Source organism: Mchenga conophoros, linkage group LG8 (assembly GCF_057382185.1).
Source record: "Mchenga conophoros isolate Kocher_MC1m ecotype Shallow Benthic linkage group LG8, M_conophoros_male_GT1.1, whole genome shotgun sequence".
NCBI classification, from domain to species: domain Eukaryota; kingdom Metazoa; phylum Chordata; class Actinopteri; order Cichliformes; family Cichlidae; genus Mchenga; species Mchenga conophoros.
The window spans coordinates 26,094,117-26,114,521 of record NC_140533.1 but is presented as its reverse complement, the minus strand read 5'-3'; the positions used below and the strand labels follow the sequence as shown (position 1 = coordinate 26,114,521).

General features: G+C 39.8%; 1 protein-coding gene across 1 annotated transcript in view; it reads left to right on the top strand.

Annotated features, from left to right (window-relative positions):
* myo1d (myosin 1D) overlaps positions 1-20,405 on the top strand; it is a 125,164-nt gene that overhangs the window by 40,570 nt on the left and 64,189 nt on the right. Inside the window, exons 12-15 of the mRNA XM_085285242.1 lie at positions 8,383-8,453; positions 13,691-13,765; positions 14,769-14,901; positions 17,480-17,646. Coding sequence (XP_085141368.1) covers positions 8,383-8,453; positions 13,691-13,765; positions 14,769-14,901; positions 17,480-17,646 — 446 coding nt within the window. The remainder of the gene's footprint in view (positions 1-8,382; positions 8,454-13,690; positions 13,766-14,768; positions 14,902-17,479; positions 17,647-20,405) is intronic.

The following is a 20,405-nucleotide window of genomic DNA, read 5'->3' as shown; positions in this document are numbered from 1 at the left end:
TAAATAAATGTGCTCAGGCAGCTGTTTTTGTAATTTAATGTGTGCTACTACCCAACCATTTACAAGCACACAGAGTTAGTTGTTCAACATAGAGCAGAATTTGATAGCTAAAGATCCAGAGATTCCCCTCAGGAGAAGATCTGAAAGGAGAGCAAATACCTCGTTTGCTCCGTATCTGCTGGATTTTTGTCTGATTTTGTTTGTAGCTCCCAAGTGGCCCCAAAAAAAATCTGGTATTGCAGGTGTAAAGATTTTCAACAGGAAACACTGTGATTTGGGCTGCTGAAAAGTGTTATTGTTATACTGGATTTATTAAATAGAATAACATCAGCTTCATTTTCTAATCTATAATTTGCTAAAGCAATCACATGTTTGGTAGCATTTTGCAGTAAAATATCAGTTTTTCTGTTTTTTTATTAGCTTTTAAATCTTTCGTTGTTTCACTTTATATATTTCAATTTTCTCCCATCTGCTTTCACTGTTTTCTTTTTTTACCTTTCACATAGATCACAGCATCGCAGCATGTGGCATGCTATGGCGCGGCATACTAATGGGATGTACATGAGTATATGCTTGTGTATGTGTGTCCTCTGCCTTCTGCTACATGTATGAGTGCACATGGTGTACTAAGTGGTAAAGCTGTTATGGGCCATGTGTTGGTGATGCTAATCACTGAGATGCTGGTCATTAGTCCCAGGGATGCACAAGGTCAGCTGTAGCAGTCAGGATGGACACAGGCAGCTAACTGATGCCTCTAAGAGGAGAATCGGTGGCGTAAAACGGTTCAGCACCAGGACAGTCTGATGGTTGTTTCAGGGTTTGTACTCTGTCTGTTGGTGTCTGGATTAGCATGTAGTTTGATATGCTGGGTTTTAATGTCCTGACAGCTGCCACTCAGTGCACTGGGCATGAAACGTAAAATCCATCTCCTCATCTGCCACCTGCATTGTTGACTGCAGTGCCTAGTGTGAGTTCTTGACAGGCTTGGAGATAGTCAGATGCTTCTCATTGGGAGGTCTGGCTTGTGCCATCATAGATGGCTCTCCAGTCCAGAGGCTAGAGAGCAGGAGGGCACAGGTGGCAAACAGGACTGCAGGAAAAGTGATTGCAGGAGGTGATGGAAGGCGAGAAGCTGGCAGAAAGTGGGGCATTTCACATTAAGTTGGAGGTCACTTTTATTGACAGTTTAACAATAAAATCTGTTCAAAAGGGTTTGGTTTGCCAGAATGAGATCCACTGAACTCGTCTGTACAGAAACATGGCCGATGTGTCTAATGTAACAGCCAATGTCAAAACCAGTAGCCATGTTTCTGACATTTAATATTGGCTGTTACATTAAACAATAGTTGGACCTTAACTGCTTTAGTTATTGGACTAATGACAAGATGATCAACATTAACTTTGTATTTTAGGGTAAATGTAATTTTTGTACTTCAATTGAATCATTTTTAAGTAAAATTTTAAACATTTAACCTCCTAGTACCTGGCGTCCACATATGTGGACATCACATTTTGGGTTATTTAGACCAAAATACTAAATTTTGCCCTACAAGGGCCTGATATTCACTTACAAGGACATTATACTGCTACTGTTCTATGGAAATTTTAAATGAATATCCTCATATGTGGCTCTTATTTTTCTTAGACACAAAAATAAGGTAAAAAAAATAAAAAATCTGGTAATTCTTTGTTTCTACATTCATCAGGTCCCAATCAGCTCAAATATCAAAGAGAAATTAAAGAAGGAGGAGGTTAAAGAAAATTCATACCACAGTGCAGACATGTAGTGTAGTTTTTAGTATTGATGGTACATGTCTTTTTTTTCTCAGATTGGACATTCGATCATTTTCATAGAAGCAACATATACATTGTTTTAGAAAACAGCAAAAAATTGTACCCCGGGGGTTTCAGACAGCATGGAACGTGCTGTTAAAAATGTTTTTAAAAAGCTACCTATCCTTCTGCTCCAATTCAGGGGGAGGCTGTAGCTCATCCCAGCTTTTACAGAACAAGTCACCAGTCTATGACAGAGCTACCACAGAGAGACAGACAACCAGTCACACTTAATTTCATAACTCTGGCTAATTTAGTGCCAGATTTATTGCGCCCACACGCTATTTTGTCCCTTTTAGTAAATCTGGCCCTTAGAATCACCAGTTACCCTTACCCCTACATGCCATTGGACTGTGGGTGAAAACTGGAGTACTGAGACAGAACCTATTATCTTTGATTCATGAAAACATGCGTACACACAGAAAGGCCCCAGTCAGCCAGGGGTTTCACACCCAGGACCATACTGATGTGAATAAGGTCAGCTGTGTAACGTGAAACATCTACTTTTATCTTCCATTCTGCCTCCGTGCATACTGGCGGTTGGGTGCATACTTTGGAGGTTTTAATGAAGAACTATTCTCTAAGTGTCTGAACTCTACCAGAGGGATTATCCAAATCGTGTTTCTTGTTTGAGTGGACCTGAGGAGATCTAACAAATAACTCCTATAGCAGGTCTGCTGAGTTGAAAACCAGTGTCTGTGGAAGCTGTAGCCTCACTCACATTTTCCATTTTTTCTTTTACATTTGTTGCCTCTCGCTTTGTTGATCTTTCCAATTACATATATGTTACCAAAGCCTGATGTCTGGCTCTTAGTGCTGCTTCAGTCCTTTATCTTCATGGTCAGGTATGTTCTGAACATACTGCAGAAGAATGAGTAACCTCTGCTTCAGTTTCTGCTGTCAGCTCTGTCCTGGTTGTTTTCATCTCGTCTTTTCTATTCAATTCAATTCAATTTTATTTATATAGCGCCAAATCACAACAAAAGTCGCCTCAAGGCGCTTTTCTCTGCTAATAAATGTTGAAACATGTGACAGCAATAAAAGGAAAAAGTGAAAATGACGTGTGGAAGCTTCTTATCACTGCTTTTTGTCGTTTTGACACCAGCTTATGTTACACTGTGTACCTGATGCGCTCGGCCCACAGTTCTTGTCTGTCTCTCGCCTTCTCACCTCAGCTCTCGCTCTGCTTCTTCTCTCTGTATTTAAATCCTCCCATCTCTTGTTGCCTCATCTCTTCTGCCTTTTATTCTTTTATCAAAATTATTTTAATGCTCGTTATTTTGAGGTTAAATGATATTATTTTTTGTTCTGTCTATCTTGTTTCCATTTTCATATTACCCGATCATTCTTTCTTCTTCCTCAGTTTCGTTTTATGTTTTTGGCTGTACCTGAAGTCCTTTTCTGTTTTTAATTAAATGCTTTGGCTGTCGGCAGTAATTTCTGCTAAACATGCATTTCATTTTTAAAGCAGAACAGGGTGAAACGAAGGCCAGAGTGGTCGTGCTTCTTTGTTTCTTTGTGAATATGAAAATTAATTTTAAACAATTTTTTTTTTCTGGCATCGTACATTCAAATTTTAAACTGCAAATCAGATAAAGCAAGCATGGTGACCAGGAACACCTTAGGCTTTGGGAACTCTCTTGTGGTCTTTTCAAATGTTTTGTACTTTTTCTTTTTCTCTGTTCTGCATATTTACATTCATGAGGTGAAGCTGTTCGCCATAATCACTATGTCCTACCTCTTAAATTAGCATCACTAGCATTTTTTTTTTTAAATTTCACTGAAATAACTGAGTTGCTCTGCAGTTATTATTTTAGTTATTCTTACATTTTTGCCTTGTTCACATTTTAGCAGCTTCTGTCTTTATATTTCTAAGATTAAAGATGAACCTATGTCATGGTGAGTCATTCATCTGCCCACAATTTACAACAATCACTCCTCCTCTTGATCAAATTTTAGTGAAACTTGCAAACAATGATCATTTAATAGGCCTTCACCCAAACTGTACTCTAGGTCAACACCAAGGTTTATTCTTTAATTTTATCTTTGAATTTTAATGGATCATGAGCTGAATGTGCTACCGCATCACTGACACTCTCATTAAAAATTGTTAACTTTTAAAATATCTTTACTGATGGCTTATATAACCTGATGGGTCATAGACCTTATTTTTTAAAGTTGACGATAAAGAAAGTAAAATAAAGAAAAATATTTAAACTTTCCTTAAAAACACGTAGTTCTTTAAAAAAAAATTGCTCTGAATTTAGTGGCATCCTGAATGAAATTCCATTGTGGATACAAATTTTAGTGACTGTTAAGTTATATACGGGCAGCGTGCATCGAATGTTACATGTGAAACAACCTGAGAACATAACATTCCATTGGCAGGTGAATAATTTGAATTATATATATTTTAAAAATCAAAAGAATTGGGATTTACAAAAAATATAGATGTTAATAATCACTGTATGTGTGACAGTGTTTCCTCAGACTGGTCCACCCGTTATGGAGGAAAAGGTACATATAGACAGATATATCCATATGTACACTATTATTATAGTAAGATATTTGTGCTTTTTAAATACAACCTTTCAAAAAAAATACAAGTTGTTAACATAGTGTAGAAAAAAAATATGAGTCAGTACTGCACAGTACTGGTTAGTACTGTAGATTGTATTAGTGCTAATCTCACTGAGAATAAATGCAGCGATTTAAGTTGACCTAATAATTGTGCATCTACCCTTGCTTGTGGCTATTTCGTCTGACATCAAAGTCTCTGTGTTGCCATTATTCTGACCATTGTTCTTTCTTTTAAGTGGCTTCTTTCTCCGTAGATGAGCACGCACGCAGCACCACAACCAGCACTACAGCAGTCTCAAACTTAATGCTAGGCTGAAACCCAGACACGGAGGAGGTGCTAACAACAGCGCTGCCAAGATTTGTGTCTTGTCTACGTGTGTGTGTGTGTGTGTGTGTGTGTGTGTGTGTGTGAGAGAGAGATGGAGTGTATCTGATTGGGATGGATGAAGGGAAGTATGGCTTCCCACAGATGCAGGCTGTCTGTCTGATATAGCATCTGTTTGTCTGTCTGTTCTGTGTTTCAGTGTGTGTTTAAGGCTAATAACCCCTAAAAAGTGTGTTTGATTTTTCCAAACAGTTTATCTCCTATACTTGAGAGAAACATGAAGAATTTGCTGTACTTACTGAATGAACTGAACTTACTTATTTATTGAATTTAGACCATATAATATAATTTATATAGTATAAATAATAACTAAAATGTATAGTAAAAATGTAAAATGTATAACTAGAAAATGCATTTTCTGAAAAAACTGGACATAGCATACAAAAAACGTACAGAAATTTAAAAGTAGAAGAACAATATTGTGGATGCTTAATCAGCATCCACACTAATAACCAAAAATAAAGATAAATGTTTTTTATGGGATTTTCAGATATTCCAGGATCATTGGGATTGATCTGATAGAGTAGGGTTTCAGCCCAGATACAAGAGCAGCAGTGAGGTCCAGCACTGACAGGTGATGAGGCCTGGCCTGGCTCACAGCCGGTGTTCCAGTTCATCTCAGAGGTGTTAGATGAGGTTGAGCTCTGCACAGTCAAATTTGTTCCATGCCAAGCTTTCAAAAAATTCCCCGCTTGTGCAAGTAGCAACAGGAAAGGGACGTTCAGAACAGCATCTAAAATATTTTGGGAAGTGTGAGGCTGTTCTTTGTTCCTGTATATTAATGAGACAATTGATTTGTTATGCAAGTCAGGATGTTCTTAGTGTAGCATAAATATTGAGGATGGCTTTCTCTGACACAAAAAAGGGGATGACAGTCCGTCTTTTGCAAATTTCTGTTTGTTTTGAAGAAAAGCAAAAACATGCACAAAGGATTGGGCTTAGTTTTGGTGCTATAGGTTTGGGATTGTCACTGATTAGGATTAAACCACTGCAGTAAATTTTGTTCAGATAAGTTCTGAACCTTGGAGCAGAGCCACGGTAATATTTTAGTTTTAAAGTCTGTAACTTTTGAAAGGTTTACCTCTAGGTTCACACTACAACTTTGACTTTTCTGGACCTCCTAAAATGAAGAGTTTCAGAAACACTGTTTACTCTGTTCACTCCGTTCTAGTTTGTAAAAGTCTGGAAACTGAGACCTGCGAAGCTCACACATATTTTGTGATTTCATTCTTCTTGTGTGTCTATAGTGATGGATCATGCTCCTTGTACCAGTATATTTCTTTGCAGTCTGTGGTTTTCACCCCCATGACCACCTTGCACTCAAGCTAGTTTCTGCCACACTTCTATCTTATTGTAAATCCAAGCAAAGACACTTTCACGCTTACTGTTTGCCATTGCAAACAACCAACCTTCTGGTTGCTAGTTATACCCCCCACACATGACCAGTGATATCAGGTGTTTACAGCCCTGGTGGTTTAAAGCTTACCTGAAATAGACAGGACATGTGTTCAGGGTAGCCTTAGAGTCTGTAGCTGTTTTCAGTCTTCCAGGCAACTAATTATGCAAGTAATTAGTAGATTAATTGCTTTAGAAAAATGTTTAACAAAATGAAGGAAAAGCAGAAAAAATGTCCTGCAGTCTAAACCCCAAAGAATTTAGTTTACAATTATATATTAAAAAAAAAAAAAAACCCCAAAACAAAACAGAATATTTTCACATATCTGAGGAGCCAGACCAAGCTTGTAGTATTTCTGCTGATGAATGAGTATGAAACAGCTGTTTATCATTATAAAAGACAAACTTTTTGTAGACCAAAGCCCTGTCCGTATACTTCTGGCAATACTCTATGACTCTCGGGCTTTTCTTTCTCGACCCATGTTTAGATATCCATCCCAGGGGCTTTCACGGATTATTTTTTTCTCTCCTTGTTAAAAATCTTGCTGCTTCCTGTACCCTCACCCTTCTCTTCCTAATCACTTGTGTCTCCTTGGGATTGCGACAGAATCTCGGGATGCCTCTCACTCATATACACACACACACACTCACACACTTACTTTACCCAGCGGCACAGCCCATAATGAACTCGCTGCTGTGCAGTTGTGGATGAAATAAGAACCCTGATGTGCTCATCAGAGGCTGTTTCAGGGCTGCGGAAGACTTCTCTGCATCTCCATTCATGCTTCCTCCCTCTTTGCTCTGCTGTCACTGGCCTACATACATGTGTCAGTATATCACACACACACACACACACACACACACACACACACACACACACACACTTTATTTTTTTTACTTCTGTCTCTTCCAATCACACCACATATATCCCTCTTCTTTCTCCTTGTCTCATCTCTGCTGCCATGTCTATTGCCTGTGCCTTGAATGTTTTCAGCACCTTCTTTTGTTTCTTTCTGTCCTCCCCCCTCGTTGCCCTGTTCTATGAGACATTATCAGTGACGACAGTCTTGGTGTTTTCTGCCCCGTTGCATCTACTTTTGCAGTAACAGCTCTGCCCATCACTCTATACAGTTTAACTTTAATAGTTTGTCATGTAGAGAGCTGCATTAAAGGCACTGGAGAAGAAAATAAAATCAGAAGGTTTTTTATGGGGTCGCCTGTGGCTCAGGAAATAAGCTGGGTCATCTACTAATCTCCGGCTCCTTTGCTCTGCGTATCTAAGGATCCTTGGGTAACATACCTAAACCCAGGTTGCCCCTGATGCATCTGTCAACCTTACGCTTTTCATAGCAAGAAGGTCCTGGGTTTGAACCCACTGGCCTGCTGGGGCAGTTCTGTGTGGAGCTTGCATGTTCTCCCAGTGCCTGCATATGTTCTCTCTGGTGCGTGTTAGGTCAACTTGTGAATGTGAGCTTGAATGGCCGTTGCTGTGTTGTCCCTGCAATGATGATGATCAAGCAACAATCAAAACGTGGCCTTCAAGTTAAGAAAACTTTGACCTTATTTATTATTAACCCTGGCGTACACTCTGTTGATGGTGTGGGTTTTTTTTAACCTCCTAAGACCCGAACTCTTCCACGGCATTCATTTTTAATTTCTCTTTGATATTTAGGTTGATTGGGGCCTGATGAATGTAAAAAGAAAGAATTACCAGATTTTTTTTTTTTTTTACCTTATTTTTGTTTTTAAGAAAAATAAGAGCCACATATGAGGATATTCATTTAAAATTTTGATAGAACAGTAGCAGTATAATGTCCTCGTAAGTGGATATCAGGCCCTTGTAGAGCAAAATTGAGTATTTTCGTCTAAATAACCCAAAATGTGATCTCCACATATGTGGACGCCAGGTCCTAAGAGGTTAATAGAGCTGTGAGGGGACTTAAATGTAAATCTGACCCATGTCTGCTTATTTTGGAGCTGAACACTTGTGATTTGAATTGGAAAGCTTAGGTAATGGGCTGTACAGTACTAACAAGCAGCACTGATGTAACACTACTTTATATTTTTAGATAAATGGTGAATGTCTCTTTCTTTGCCTTAAGGCTCTATGCTTTTAATGCATTGTTCTGAGGAACACTTTACCGTGTCATTGCTCACTCGCTGCTCTCTCTTCTCGTCTGTCTCTGCAGCTCTCACCAACTGACAAGAGTTTGGAGTTTGACAGAGACTTTCGCATCAGGCACTATGCAGGAGATGTGGTGTAAGTATCTAAGACTTTTATTTATTCAGGAAAAGCTTTTACTGATGATTCATCCTCTTTTCCTCAGCTTTACATATTCATGCCTCAGAGCTGGCGACTCAAACCACAGCCTTGCACTCTGGCCCACTTCAGGAGCAGATGGAGGTTTTGGTTCTTAAAAGAATCTGAATAGTTTTCAGGGCAATAAATCACACTTTGCAACTGAATTTTAACCAAATAGTTGTTTCATAACCCATCTTCTTTTTTTCTTTTCAACAGTTAGCTTCCTGTAGGGATGTCTCTCCAGTTAACTTAATGTTAAAAACACATTTACATTGCTTTCACTTACTATTTTCCAGATATAATAGTCATGCTTTAAAAAAATGTAAAACTCTCTCTAAACCAGGCCCCGAATCTTTTTATCTAGTCCACCTCAACATTTACACCATCTGCTACTGATGTCGAAGAATTGGCTCTCAGTGCCCAAATACCCCGTTTGACTGATTCATACTGAAAGCGTCAAAGACATCCTTTGAAATGAAGATTAATCTTAATCAAAGTGATCAATTTATAGTTTTATCCACATGGAATTGGATTGGAAAGGCAGTGACGTGCCAAGTCATTGGTGAAAACTGTCATTATAGTCAATCACTCTGCCCATTCCAGTTGTGTAAGAAGACTGGTGGACAGATTCAAACATTTAAATGACATCCTAATTACATGATGTCTCACAAAAAAAATAAAAATACAGCACCATTTCCCAGTCCCAAATCCCAGAGTACTTACTTGGATGCCATTCAAAAGAATAAACCAAACAGGCTAAGCTTCCCAAAAAGTGCTCTCAGGGAAGCATGTTGAGCCCATTTGTGAAGGCTAAGTGTCTGCCACCCAGGGGGATGACTGAGGCAGAGGAGCAGGTTCGACAGGCGGCCTTGATTGGTCCCTGATCGTCTTACACCAGGCAGGAGGCAGAGTAATATTTGTAGTGGCTGCATCAGTAACAGCATGCATTTACTTAAAATGATTTATTATTGTTTATTAGACTCATGTCACAGTGCAGCTCTGTGGTTGAGCAAAATTAAGTAAAAATTTTTTTAACTGTTTGTTAGATTCAGGAAACGGTCACAGTTTTTATGCAGTTATGGCTAAGGATGTGTTCTTTAATGCAGTCACATAACGCCCTCCCTGAAGCAAGTGGTAGTAGTAATCTTTGTCTTTTCAGAAGTTCCATTTCTGCCTTTTTATATGAGATAAATACAACCAATGAAGTCCCTACAGACATTAAGAATAAAAATAATATTTCGAAAAACCAAGGCGTAACTATGTACACATACGTGATATCACCTGATTTGTTTGACAGAGTGATACAAGGTATAAAAGATCTCTGAGCATGAGAAATTGTGGTACCCTGAACCTTTGCCCGTTCCCACCAGTTAAGACTATGCCAAACTGCGTTGTTGCTGACGTGCAATTTTATTGAATTTGCTCTTATTAACTACAGACAGTAAAAATTCCAGGCAAAAAAGCAAAACAGAAGGCGAGTACATTCCACATGTGCATAGAATAAAAGAGCCAGTGTGTATCTATCAAAGACATGTGATGTCTTTGATAGATGACATGCGTTTATTGTTGGCTCTCTTCCACAGCGTGTCTTTGTCCTGTCTTCCTCCCCTCACCACCAACCAGTCACGGCTCTTGGCTCCCCCTCCCTGAGCCTGATATTGCCGGATGTTTCTTTCTCTTAAAAGGGAGTTTTTCCTTCCCACTGTTGCCAAGAGCCTGCTCAAAGTCGTCTGATTGTTGGAGTTTTCTATTACTACCTTAGAATATAACGTGCCTTGTGGCAAATGTTGTTGGGATTTAGTGCTATATAAATACAAGTTGAATCAAACTGTTGCAGCTTTCAGATGAGATACAATTGCTGTTTCCTTTCTTGTAAATGGCACTTATGTTTGAATCCTATGACAGATTTTCCTTGATCGCTGTCTCTAAATATTTGTATTCATTTACAACCTCAGTGCTGTCACCACTAACAGCTACCTGTTGGTGTGTCTTCCCACAAGCTTTTAAAATGATTCTAAAAAAGGTTCATTTATTTTCTTGTTGATTAACTAAAAAAAGTGGATCTGAATATTAGCCTGACAGTTTTCACATGAAAATTATTATTAGAGATGGCACGATACCACTTTTTTATGTCCGATACCGATATCATAAATTTGGATATCTGCCGATACCGATATGAATCCGATATAGTGTTTTTTAATCAACAAAACTGTTTTTTAAATATCTTGCTGCATTTTGTATAAGTTCATACTCAAGTTTAAAACAACAACTACACTAAAGCTATTCTGTTATACCTGTATGCAAAAAAAAAAAATTTTCATAGTTCAGCAATACTGATCAATCTAATAAACTTAAACCTACACCATCCTCCCTATTCTGGTATTTTAAAGAGTACTTAGCATAAATATTAAGCAACCTAACTAATAGGGTTCCAACTCCCAGCAACAACAAAAATAAATAAATAAAAAATAGGGAACCACCCCTCACGCTCCACCTCATGATGCTTAATCGACGTAATCAACCTTAATTTGATGCAGTGTGAAAAAAATGCACAGAAATCAATTATTTTTCAAGAAATATTAAATAGATTCAACATCTTTCTTCAACAAAATTGCAGACTGCACAGATGGTACCTTCCCAAAGGAAAAAGTACTATAGCTTACTAGGGTATATATATTAGACTTAATAGACTGAAGAAGTCACTTGGATGAGTGACGAAACGTTTCTCCCACAAAACGCTACGTCCAGATGAACAGAATCAACTTTTTGGAGATTAGACTTAATAGTCACTATATACAGTAATTGACTTCTATTCATTTTACATCAAATTAAAAATTTGGGTGTCAGATAATTATTTATTAAAAGCTAGACATTTTAAATGAGAATAAGAAAGAAAAGTATGTCTTTGTGCCCCCTTTTCCCTGTTAATGCCCTATCGGCCCCCCTGGCTAAACTTTGCTAGATGCGCCCCTGCACAGTTACCAGCGTCAGCTACGTAGAAAAAGATCCTGGAGTAGAAAGTAATATTAAATACATTCTAACAACAGCTGATCAAGCTTAAACGTGCTTCTGTTGTTCAGCCGCTGGTTTCCTCTTTCTGGTGCAAAGTGGGCCAAAAGCAAACTAGAGACACGGACTCGAGACAGAAAAGCCGATCAGCTGATCGTTAAGCAGTTTCATGATTGAAGTAGCAGCGAGAAGAGGCAGTGGCTTGTTAAGCTTAACGCAGGAATGCTTTACAAACATTCAGAGATGGACTTACACACTTGCTTTACTTCTCTCGGGGATAACTTTGTCGGAGATGAAATGCCGGGTTGCTAGCGAAGCTCCAAATGCTATCCAGACCACCTACAGGTCCGGCATGCCACAGCTGCTCTATCACGTGATGCATACTGCTCCGACGTGCTAACGTTCTGAGGTGAGTTACGGCGTGTTGCAAGTTTTGTGAGGTGCTTTCGTGATATTTAATGGATCGGATTACATTTTTTATTTTTCTCCGATATCCGATCCAGTAATTTAGGTCAGTATCGGACCGATACCGATACGTAATATCGGATCGGTCCATCTCTAATTATTATCATTTGAAAAACAACAATAAAATTTAACCGACCACTTTAAAACACTGGACAGAGATTACTGGGATAACTGGATTAGGTAAAGTGTCCCAGCTGCTGTCAGTGTGCTGATCCTACAGTGTCCGTTATTATTGACGATTAGTGTATAAAAGCCCACCTGCTCACTCTTCTCAGATTAACACCCCACTACAGTCCTGCTGTGGTGAAAAGAACAAGCTTACCTTCCACTTGTGCTTCAGGGTGTGCTCCCACTTGCTCTCACCTGATGCTGAAGTTGAAATTCACGTGACATTCACTCCCTGCACCTGATGTTAAAGCTGCTCTTCCACACCTTAGACTGCAGCTGGAGGCCACATTGTGGTCTCCCTGTTTAACTGATGCTGTCTAAATCAGACATTCACAGATCCATCCATCCACCCATCCTTATCTTGGTTGGCTCATGGGGGTAACAGTCCAGGCACATAAGCCCCTCCCTCTTCTTAGCCACTTCTTCCAGCTTATCCAGGAGGACCCTGAGGTGTTCTCAAACCAGTGTCTCCATCATTTCATGGGTTACGCAAGGTCAGAGGTGGGCAATTCCAGGCCTCAAGGGCCGGTGTCCTGCAGGTTTTAGATCTCACCTTGGGTCAACACACAGGCCTCTGGAGAACTTCAGGACATGTTCAGGAGCTAATTTAGCCATTTAAATCAGCTGTGTTGGTTCAAGGACACATATAAAACCTGCAGGGACACCGGCCCTCGAGGCCTGGAGATGCCCACCCCTGCCCTAGGTCTTACCCAGAACCCCTCGTCCAGAAAGCAACCAAGAAGCATCATAGTCAGATACCTAAACCACACCACCTGGATCCTGTCAATGTGGTGGAATATCAGTAATATCAGTTCTCAGAGCTCATGGCCATAGGTAGAAGTGTACAATGACGGGTAAATCGACAGCTTTGCTTTCGCAGTCAGCTCTCTTTTCAGCACAACAGAGGACTACAGTGTCCACATCACTGCTGATGCCATACAATCAGTCTGTCAGTCCAATTTATTTATATAGCAAAGTACAAGACAGACGATGCTGCACAAAGTGCTTAACAATATAAAAATGCCATTAAAAAGAAACAATGTAAAACAATAGTAACAATATAAAACAATGATAGGACAATAAAATAATTAAAACAGTAATTAAGACTATTAAATAAGACCAAAATGTTTGGGTCATAGTGTGTTAAAAATGTGTCTTTAGTAGTGATTTAAATTGATCAAGTGTTTGTGCAGAATATTTAGGGGAAGACTATTCCAGTCTGGGACCGCCACAGAGAAGGCTCTATTGCCACGAGATTTGAGATAAGTCCGTGGGATGGACAGCATTAATTTTGAGCTAGACCTCATGGTTTTTCCTGGAGCATAAACAGAAAGGAGCTCAGACAGGTAAGAAGTGGCTCAGGGGTTAAGTGGCTTAAAAGCAAAAAGTAAAAGTTTAAATTGGATCCTGTAGGAGAGAGGAAGCCAATGTAGAGAAGCTAAAACTGGGGTTATATGCTCTCTCCATTTGGTACCAGTTAGCAGGCGAGCAGCTGCATTTTGGACCATCTGAAGACTTTCTCTTTGCATTTACCTCTGTCTGTATTTCTACAGGTACTCAGTGGTGGGTTTTATTGATAAGAACAAAGACACTCTGTTCCAGGATTTCAAGAGACTGCTGTACAACAGGTAACACAACACACAGTAATACACACTGCTTCAATTTTCAATCACCTCCACACACACTCTTCAAAGTGTCTCTTTCACTTTCTAGCACGCTGATTACATGACAGCTCTCTGAAAAGAACGACTAGTGCAATGAATCCTCTCCCAGCTTGCTCTTATCCTCCTCCTCCTCTTCTTCACCAGTCCTCTTCAGCTTTTTTTTGTGCTGAATATAAATGTGATCAACTAATTGCTTACCTGTCTAATGTATGTTCATGGTATTCTTAACACAAATCAGAATCATGACATTTTTGAAAGCAGATCAGTTAATTTTGGCTGGAAGAGTATGTGCTAAGTGTTGTAGCCATATGGAGCTGTTATCCTTATGAGAATGCCTCCAATATGCATCCAGGCTGGGCCCAAGCATTGCTGGAGGCATTATAATTTCATGCTGTCCGTCTGTACTTCACTTGAATGTGATATTTCCTAAACAGAAACAGCAGCTCTTGGATTCAAGGGTGAATTGATTGGATTTAAGTAATCAGAGGTTAAGGTCATCCAGAAGGCTGAACACAAAAAGATGTTTTTAGCCATGACCCAAGAATTCAGATGCTAATTATGACAAAAATTCACAAAATTAGAGAAGATGATGATGTGATGTCCCTTTTTCCCCCAGAAGGTCACTGTGACAATAGATGGTTGTGTCCTATTACGACAACTCAGGGACAACTCAGTCTTCTATAATTGTATTATATCAGTCTTAACAGATATGGATATAAATTTGAACAATCTAGTTTTATTTATCATGCATATGGACAGGGATGCACAAGCATCCAGTGATGCAGTGTGCAGTCTTGACCATAATAGGTCTCATTAAATGTCATGCTTGGATTTGATTAGAAAATCTTGTTGAAATGTTACACATATGTCACATTTAACATGGACGAATATTAAATTCTGCTGCTTCTCTTTTTGCTCAGTAGTCTTGTAAATGTTGATCTTTTCTCTTTACTTTTTCTCTGTCCAGTTCCAACTCAGTACTTAAGGCCATGTGGCCTGAGGGCAAACTGAGGATCACAGAGGTCACCAAGCGACCGCTGACGGCTGCAACACTCTTCAAAAATTCAATGATCTCATTGGTGGAGAACCTCGCCTCCAAGGTGAACCTTTCATAAGTGCTGCATCAGATAATATTCATATTGAGCCAGTGGATTATAACCCTATACGTGTTCCTAAGAAGGAATTAAAGTGAAGAGAAAGATTCTGACTACAAATCCTGTTAAATGACACGACCTGTGTACACTTGCTGATATGCAATACTGCAAGTTTTATTTTTTAAACTGTTCAACCTTACTTTACATATTACTCTCAAGTACATGAAGTAAATGACCAGACTTAAAGAAAATGTTCATGTTTAGGGGCAAATAAAGATTGTATTAAAGGAATCATCTTCATCAGAGATGCTAAATATTAATAAAAACTACTTGCCCAAACTACTTGCCCAAACTACTGAAGAGAGGCATCAGAGAGGCAAAGGGGGACTATAGGAGGAGGATCGAGGACCATTTGAAGAGTAATACCAGCCGGCAGGTGTGGCAAGGCATCCAGCACCTAACCAACTATAAGATCAATCTCGGAGCTGCGGACGGTGACCTGGAGCTGGCAGAGGAGCTGAATATCTTCTTTGCCCGCTTTGAGACCAGGGTACCGGAGGTATTGGAGCCACAGCAGCAACACGCCACCCATAGCAGCACCACCCTCACCCTGGAAGAGCACGAGGTGAGGCGCATGCTGCAGGCTGTTAACCCGAGGAAGGCGGCGGGTCCTGATGGTGTGCCAGGTCGAATATTGAGGGATTGTGCAGGACAGCTGGCTGGGATCTTCACCAGGATCTTCAACAAATCCCTCGCACAGGCGACTGTCCCACTCTGCCTGAAGTCCTCCACCATAGTCCCCTTGCCTAAGAAGCCCCACATCACCGGCCTGAATGACTACAGACCGGTGGCACTCACCCCAGTGGTAATGAAATGCTTTGAGAAGCTGGTCCGCAGACACATCACAGCAGCCCTGCCCCGCAGCCTGGATCCACACCAGTTTGCCTACAGAGCAAACCGATCCACGGAAGACGCTGTAGCCACAGCACTCCATGCTGCATTAACTCACCTGGAAGAGCATGGTAGCTATGTGCGGATGCTCTTCGTGGATTACTGCTCAGCTTTTAACACCATCCTTCCACACAAACTGGTGGCCAAGCTACAAGACCTGGGGCTTCCATACAGCACCTGCATGTGGATCAATAGCTTCCTCTCGGGCCGTAGACAGAGAGTCAGAGTTGGCCATCACACATCCTCAGCCCTGAGTCTCAGCACTGGCTCACCCCAGGGCTGTGTGCTCAGTCCACTGCTCTACTCTCTCTACACACACGACTGCACTCCTCGCCACCACAGCAACATCTTTGTGAAATTTGCAGATGACACCACAGTGGTGGGGCTCATTTCCAAGGGAGACGAGTCTACGTACAGAGACGAGGTGGAGCAGCTGACGTCATGGTGTAAGGCCAATAACCTCCTCCTCAACACTTCAAAAACCAAAGAACTCATAATAGACTTCAGAAGGAAAAAGGCAGAGATCCAACCACTATTCATAAATGGGGACTGTGTAGAAAGGGTGGCAAGCTTCCGCTTCCTGGGAGTCAATATAGAGGAGAACCTTTCCTGGAGTGTGAACACCTCCGAGCTGCTGAAAAAGGCCCAACAGAGACTGTACTTCCTGAGAATTCTCAGGAGGAATAACATCACACAGAAACTGCTGGTGTCCTTCTACAGAGCCACCATTGAGAGTGTTCTAACTTACTGCATATGCATCTGGTACACTAGCTGCACAGGGGCTCAGAGGAAAGCACTCCAAGGGATCATTAACACCGCCCAAAAGATCACTGGCTGCCCTCTCCCCACACTGGAAGTTCTACACAACGCCCACTGTTTTAAAAAGGCCCAAAACATCATAAAAGACACCTCACATCCTGGCCACTCCCTGTTCGAACTGTTGCCCTCAGGCAGACGGTACAGGGCAATCAGAGCAAGGACTAATAGACTCAAACACAGCTGTTATCCAACTGCAATAACACATCTGAATACTACAAAAAAATGTCCATCACGCCACTCTTGTGTTAATCTATGCACGGTCTGAAGCATGTGTGTGGGAATGTATGTGAATGTTTTACTGTTATATCTTATTAGTATTTTAAGTATTCTATCTATTTTATTTATTGAATTTTATTGTTTTATTTATATTTTGATATTGCTAGGGATGATGCAATGATCGGGGACCATTCTTAATTTCGTTGTTCTCATGACAATGACAATAAAGTTTCTGATTCTGATACTTCCTGTTATCTTCCAGATATGGTTTAATTTGGAAGAAATCATTGCACAAAACTGTGCTTTGTTTGTCAGTAGTATATCTGAAAGTTATGCAAAAGAATGTTACGGGCATTCGTTTTATTCCCCACATGCAAATACCTGAAAAATATGAATAATATCTAACAGCATTCATGAGGTGAAGCCCTAATGTGCGAGACCAACTTCCCAGCCCTCCTTTATTTGCTGTTCCTGGTGTCCGTGCGAATACACGTCTGTTACAGAAGAGCATATAGTTACTGTATATCACCACTGCAGTTTGAACTACAGTAGAAAACATTGGCTGGTGTGTAAATCCACCTTGTGTTGCTCTGTACAGGAACCCTACTACGTTCGCTGCATCAAGCCCAATGATGTCAAGTCCCCTCTGCTCTTTGAGCATGAGCGCTGCCGTCATCAGGTGGAATACCTCGGGCTGCTGGAGAACGTCAGAGTGCGTCGCGCTGGATTCGCCAACAGACAGACGTACCCTCGCTTCCTACAAAGGTGCGCTAAAACACAGTCTTTCAAAGCACCTCTGCCCTATGATTAAAGATGTTTGAGTGAATTATATATGGATACTTTAAAGGGCTTTACTTTCCACTTAAAAGGCTGAAACCACCTATGTCGATTGATCCTTCATTTATGTTTTTGATTCATCTTTTTGCCTATAAAATGTTAGGTGCCATTTTTTACTGTTTTCTATCTATCACACTAGCCCATACAAACGGTGTGGAAAAAAGCAGCAATTTCTTGCATGTGAGAAGTTGAATTTAACAATATTTTGACATTTATGGCTTGTAAAAGTATTAAATAGATCAGATTTACCTGAATATGAGCTACAAAATAGTCATATAAATCTGTGTCACCCACACATATGAATATTCACCCAGAAGTCAAACTCTTAAGATTTAGACTCTTTCGTGAGAGTGTCCTGGGGTATTATCATGGCAGAGTAAACATGATGTTACGTATTTACAGACTCTGTCATTTCCTCACCCCCTTTGAAAGCTGAGGCCGAGGCTACTTTTAAGACTCCACAGTCTTCTTTAAAGTGACAGTTGTTGGTGTAAAATGAGCAGCTGCATGAATTTGGAGCCTATTTCTTTGCCCTAAATGTCCTCATAAACACATTTCTGTGAACCGTTTCTGTAACGTACAGAAATTTTTTCACATAGCCAAAATGCTGGGGTCAGTTTGAGCAGACATTCCTACATGCAGATGGTTGACTCTTTGCAATATCGCAGGCGGTTGGAGAGGGAGAGCACCACTCAATCATCCGTCCTGACCATGTCCACGGGACATCAAATATTCAGTGCTGGGAAACACTTAACCTTACCAACACTGCATCCCAGATGGTTTACAACTTGTATGCATATGAAGGAATCAAAACCATCGCAGTATTTCCAAGCGTGTGTTGCACATTTACACAACATCCATAAGAAAACAATCAAATGTGACAAATTTAATACAATATTTCAAAATAAACACACACATGAATATAAATTTTAGGCCTTTGAAGCATGAGTATTGTCCAAGTAGAAGAAAAATAACCTACTTTCAATTACTCATTTATTCACAAGGGTTCGCCACAGCGGGTAGCTCCGCATATTTATTTTTTTTTACAAATCTAAAACTGGTTGGATTCCTAATTCTTTTAGTCCCCAAGGGGCTGAGTGTGAATGCAGCAAATCTTGCTTTCGAACAGCAGCACATGCCAACAACGCATTAGAACAACAACAGACCAAATCATTTAATTAAAGATCAAGTGGTCCTGATCTAATTGCACGTTGAAGTTTTTTTTCCTCAGTGAGCAGTAAATTAATTTGGTTCAGTCAATTAAGCAAGACCATTGAGAAAAATGACCACAATTATAAATCATAGTTTGATGTATTTTTCATGCTAGATGAAAGTATGGTAGATTGAAGGTTTGTGGTGCATGATTCATTTTTTTTAAAAACATTTTCTTCTCAGATTAGCTTTAAAATGTTTGTGCAATAAGAGACTGAGCTTCCCTCACCTGAAACACTATTATTAAAATGTTATTGAACCCCTGAAGCTGTGCGTCGATCAGGCATCAAGGATATTGCACAAAAAGTCTTGACTGTGGGGTGTAAATATTGTGTTGTGTAACCTAATCAGCATCCAATCAACTAATCAGCTGCATCTCTAGCAGCTATTCCAAAATAATCCCTCCAGTGTCTTCTTTTTTTAAACAGTAATTTAGCGTAATGTTTTGTCCTTTTGATTAAAAGCAATTCTAAAACACCCACATTTGATTATAATTACTGAAGAGGGATGCTGATAGGGCATCTTAATTTGTTGAAGAATTACCCAGTTTTAATGTGGCACAATAACAAACAAACAGCAAGTACTAGTCAGTGACCTGTGTTAAAAACTCATGGTTTATTCATAGGCAAAAGCTTCGACATGTTGCAAACCTGTTTACATTCTAATTAGTTCTAAATTGCTTGCAACTGGAGGTGCAATAACTGGCCTCTGAGGCTTAAATCAATACAGGAATTTAGTCAAGAAATCTAACATATTTGACCAAGTTGAAAATCGTTCATTAAAACACTTTTTTGATCATGAAACATGAAACAAAAGTTATTAGCAAGAAAAAAAAACATAATGTTACCATAACTATTATAAATAATAAAAGTTAAAAGATTGAATTTAAAGACTTAGTACATTCCAGTACGTTTAGTGCATTCAAACAGAGCTTTAAGAAACTTATTACCTACTGCTACATGTAAGGCAGAATATCATCATCATCATCATCATCATCATCATCATCATTTATTTATTTATTTATTTATTTATTTATATAGCACTTTAAAAACACACCTGGTAGACAATACTAATATGCACATAGTAATAAAACCAGCCAGAATAGAAAATCACCTTAGCGGATTCTGACATAGACTTGCTGCTTCCACTAATAATAATCATCCAATAACAGTAAATTAAGGATCCTGCATACCTTTACTTTTTATCCTTCAAGTATATTTTGTTCTCTGTGGTTATTTTAACATGACACAGACACCTGGGGAGTTTCAGAGGGACACCATTTAGTCTGCAAGGCAGGGGTCTTTATTTTTAAATGTAATTGGATTCTCTGTGCATTACCTGTGTCTGACTGTCACGGTGCTGCAGTGCATTGTTTTATTGGTGCAGTCCATCGTGATGCCCCCAGTGGGACTTGGGTAACTCACAAGAGCTTGTTTAGTTCTTGTTTGTTCTGTTGACTCTGCGCTGCTGTTAAC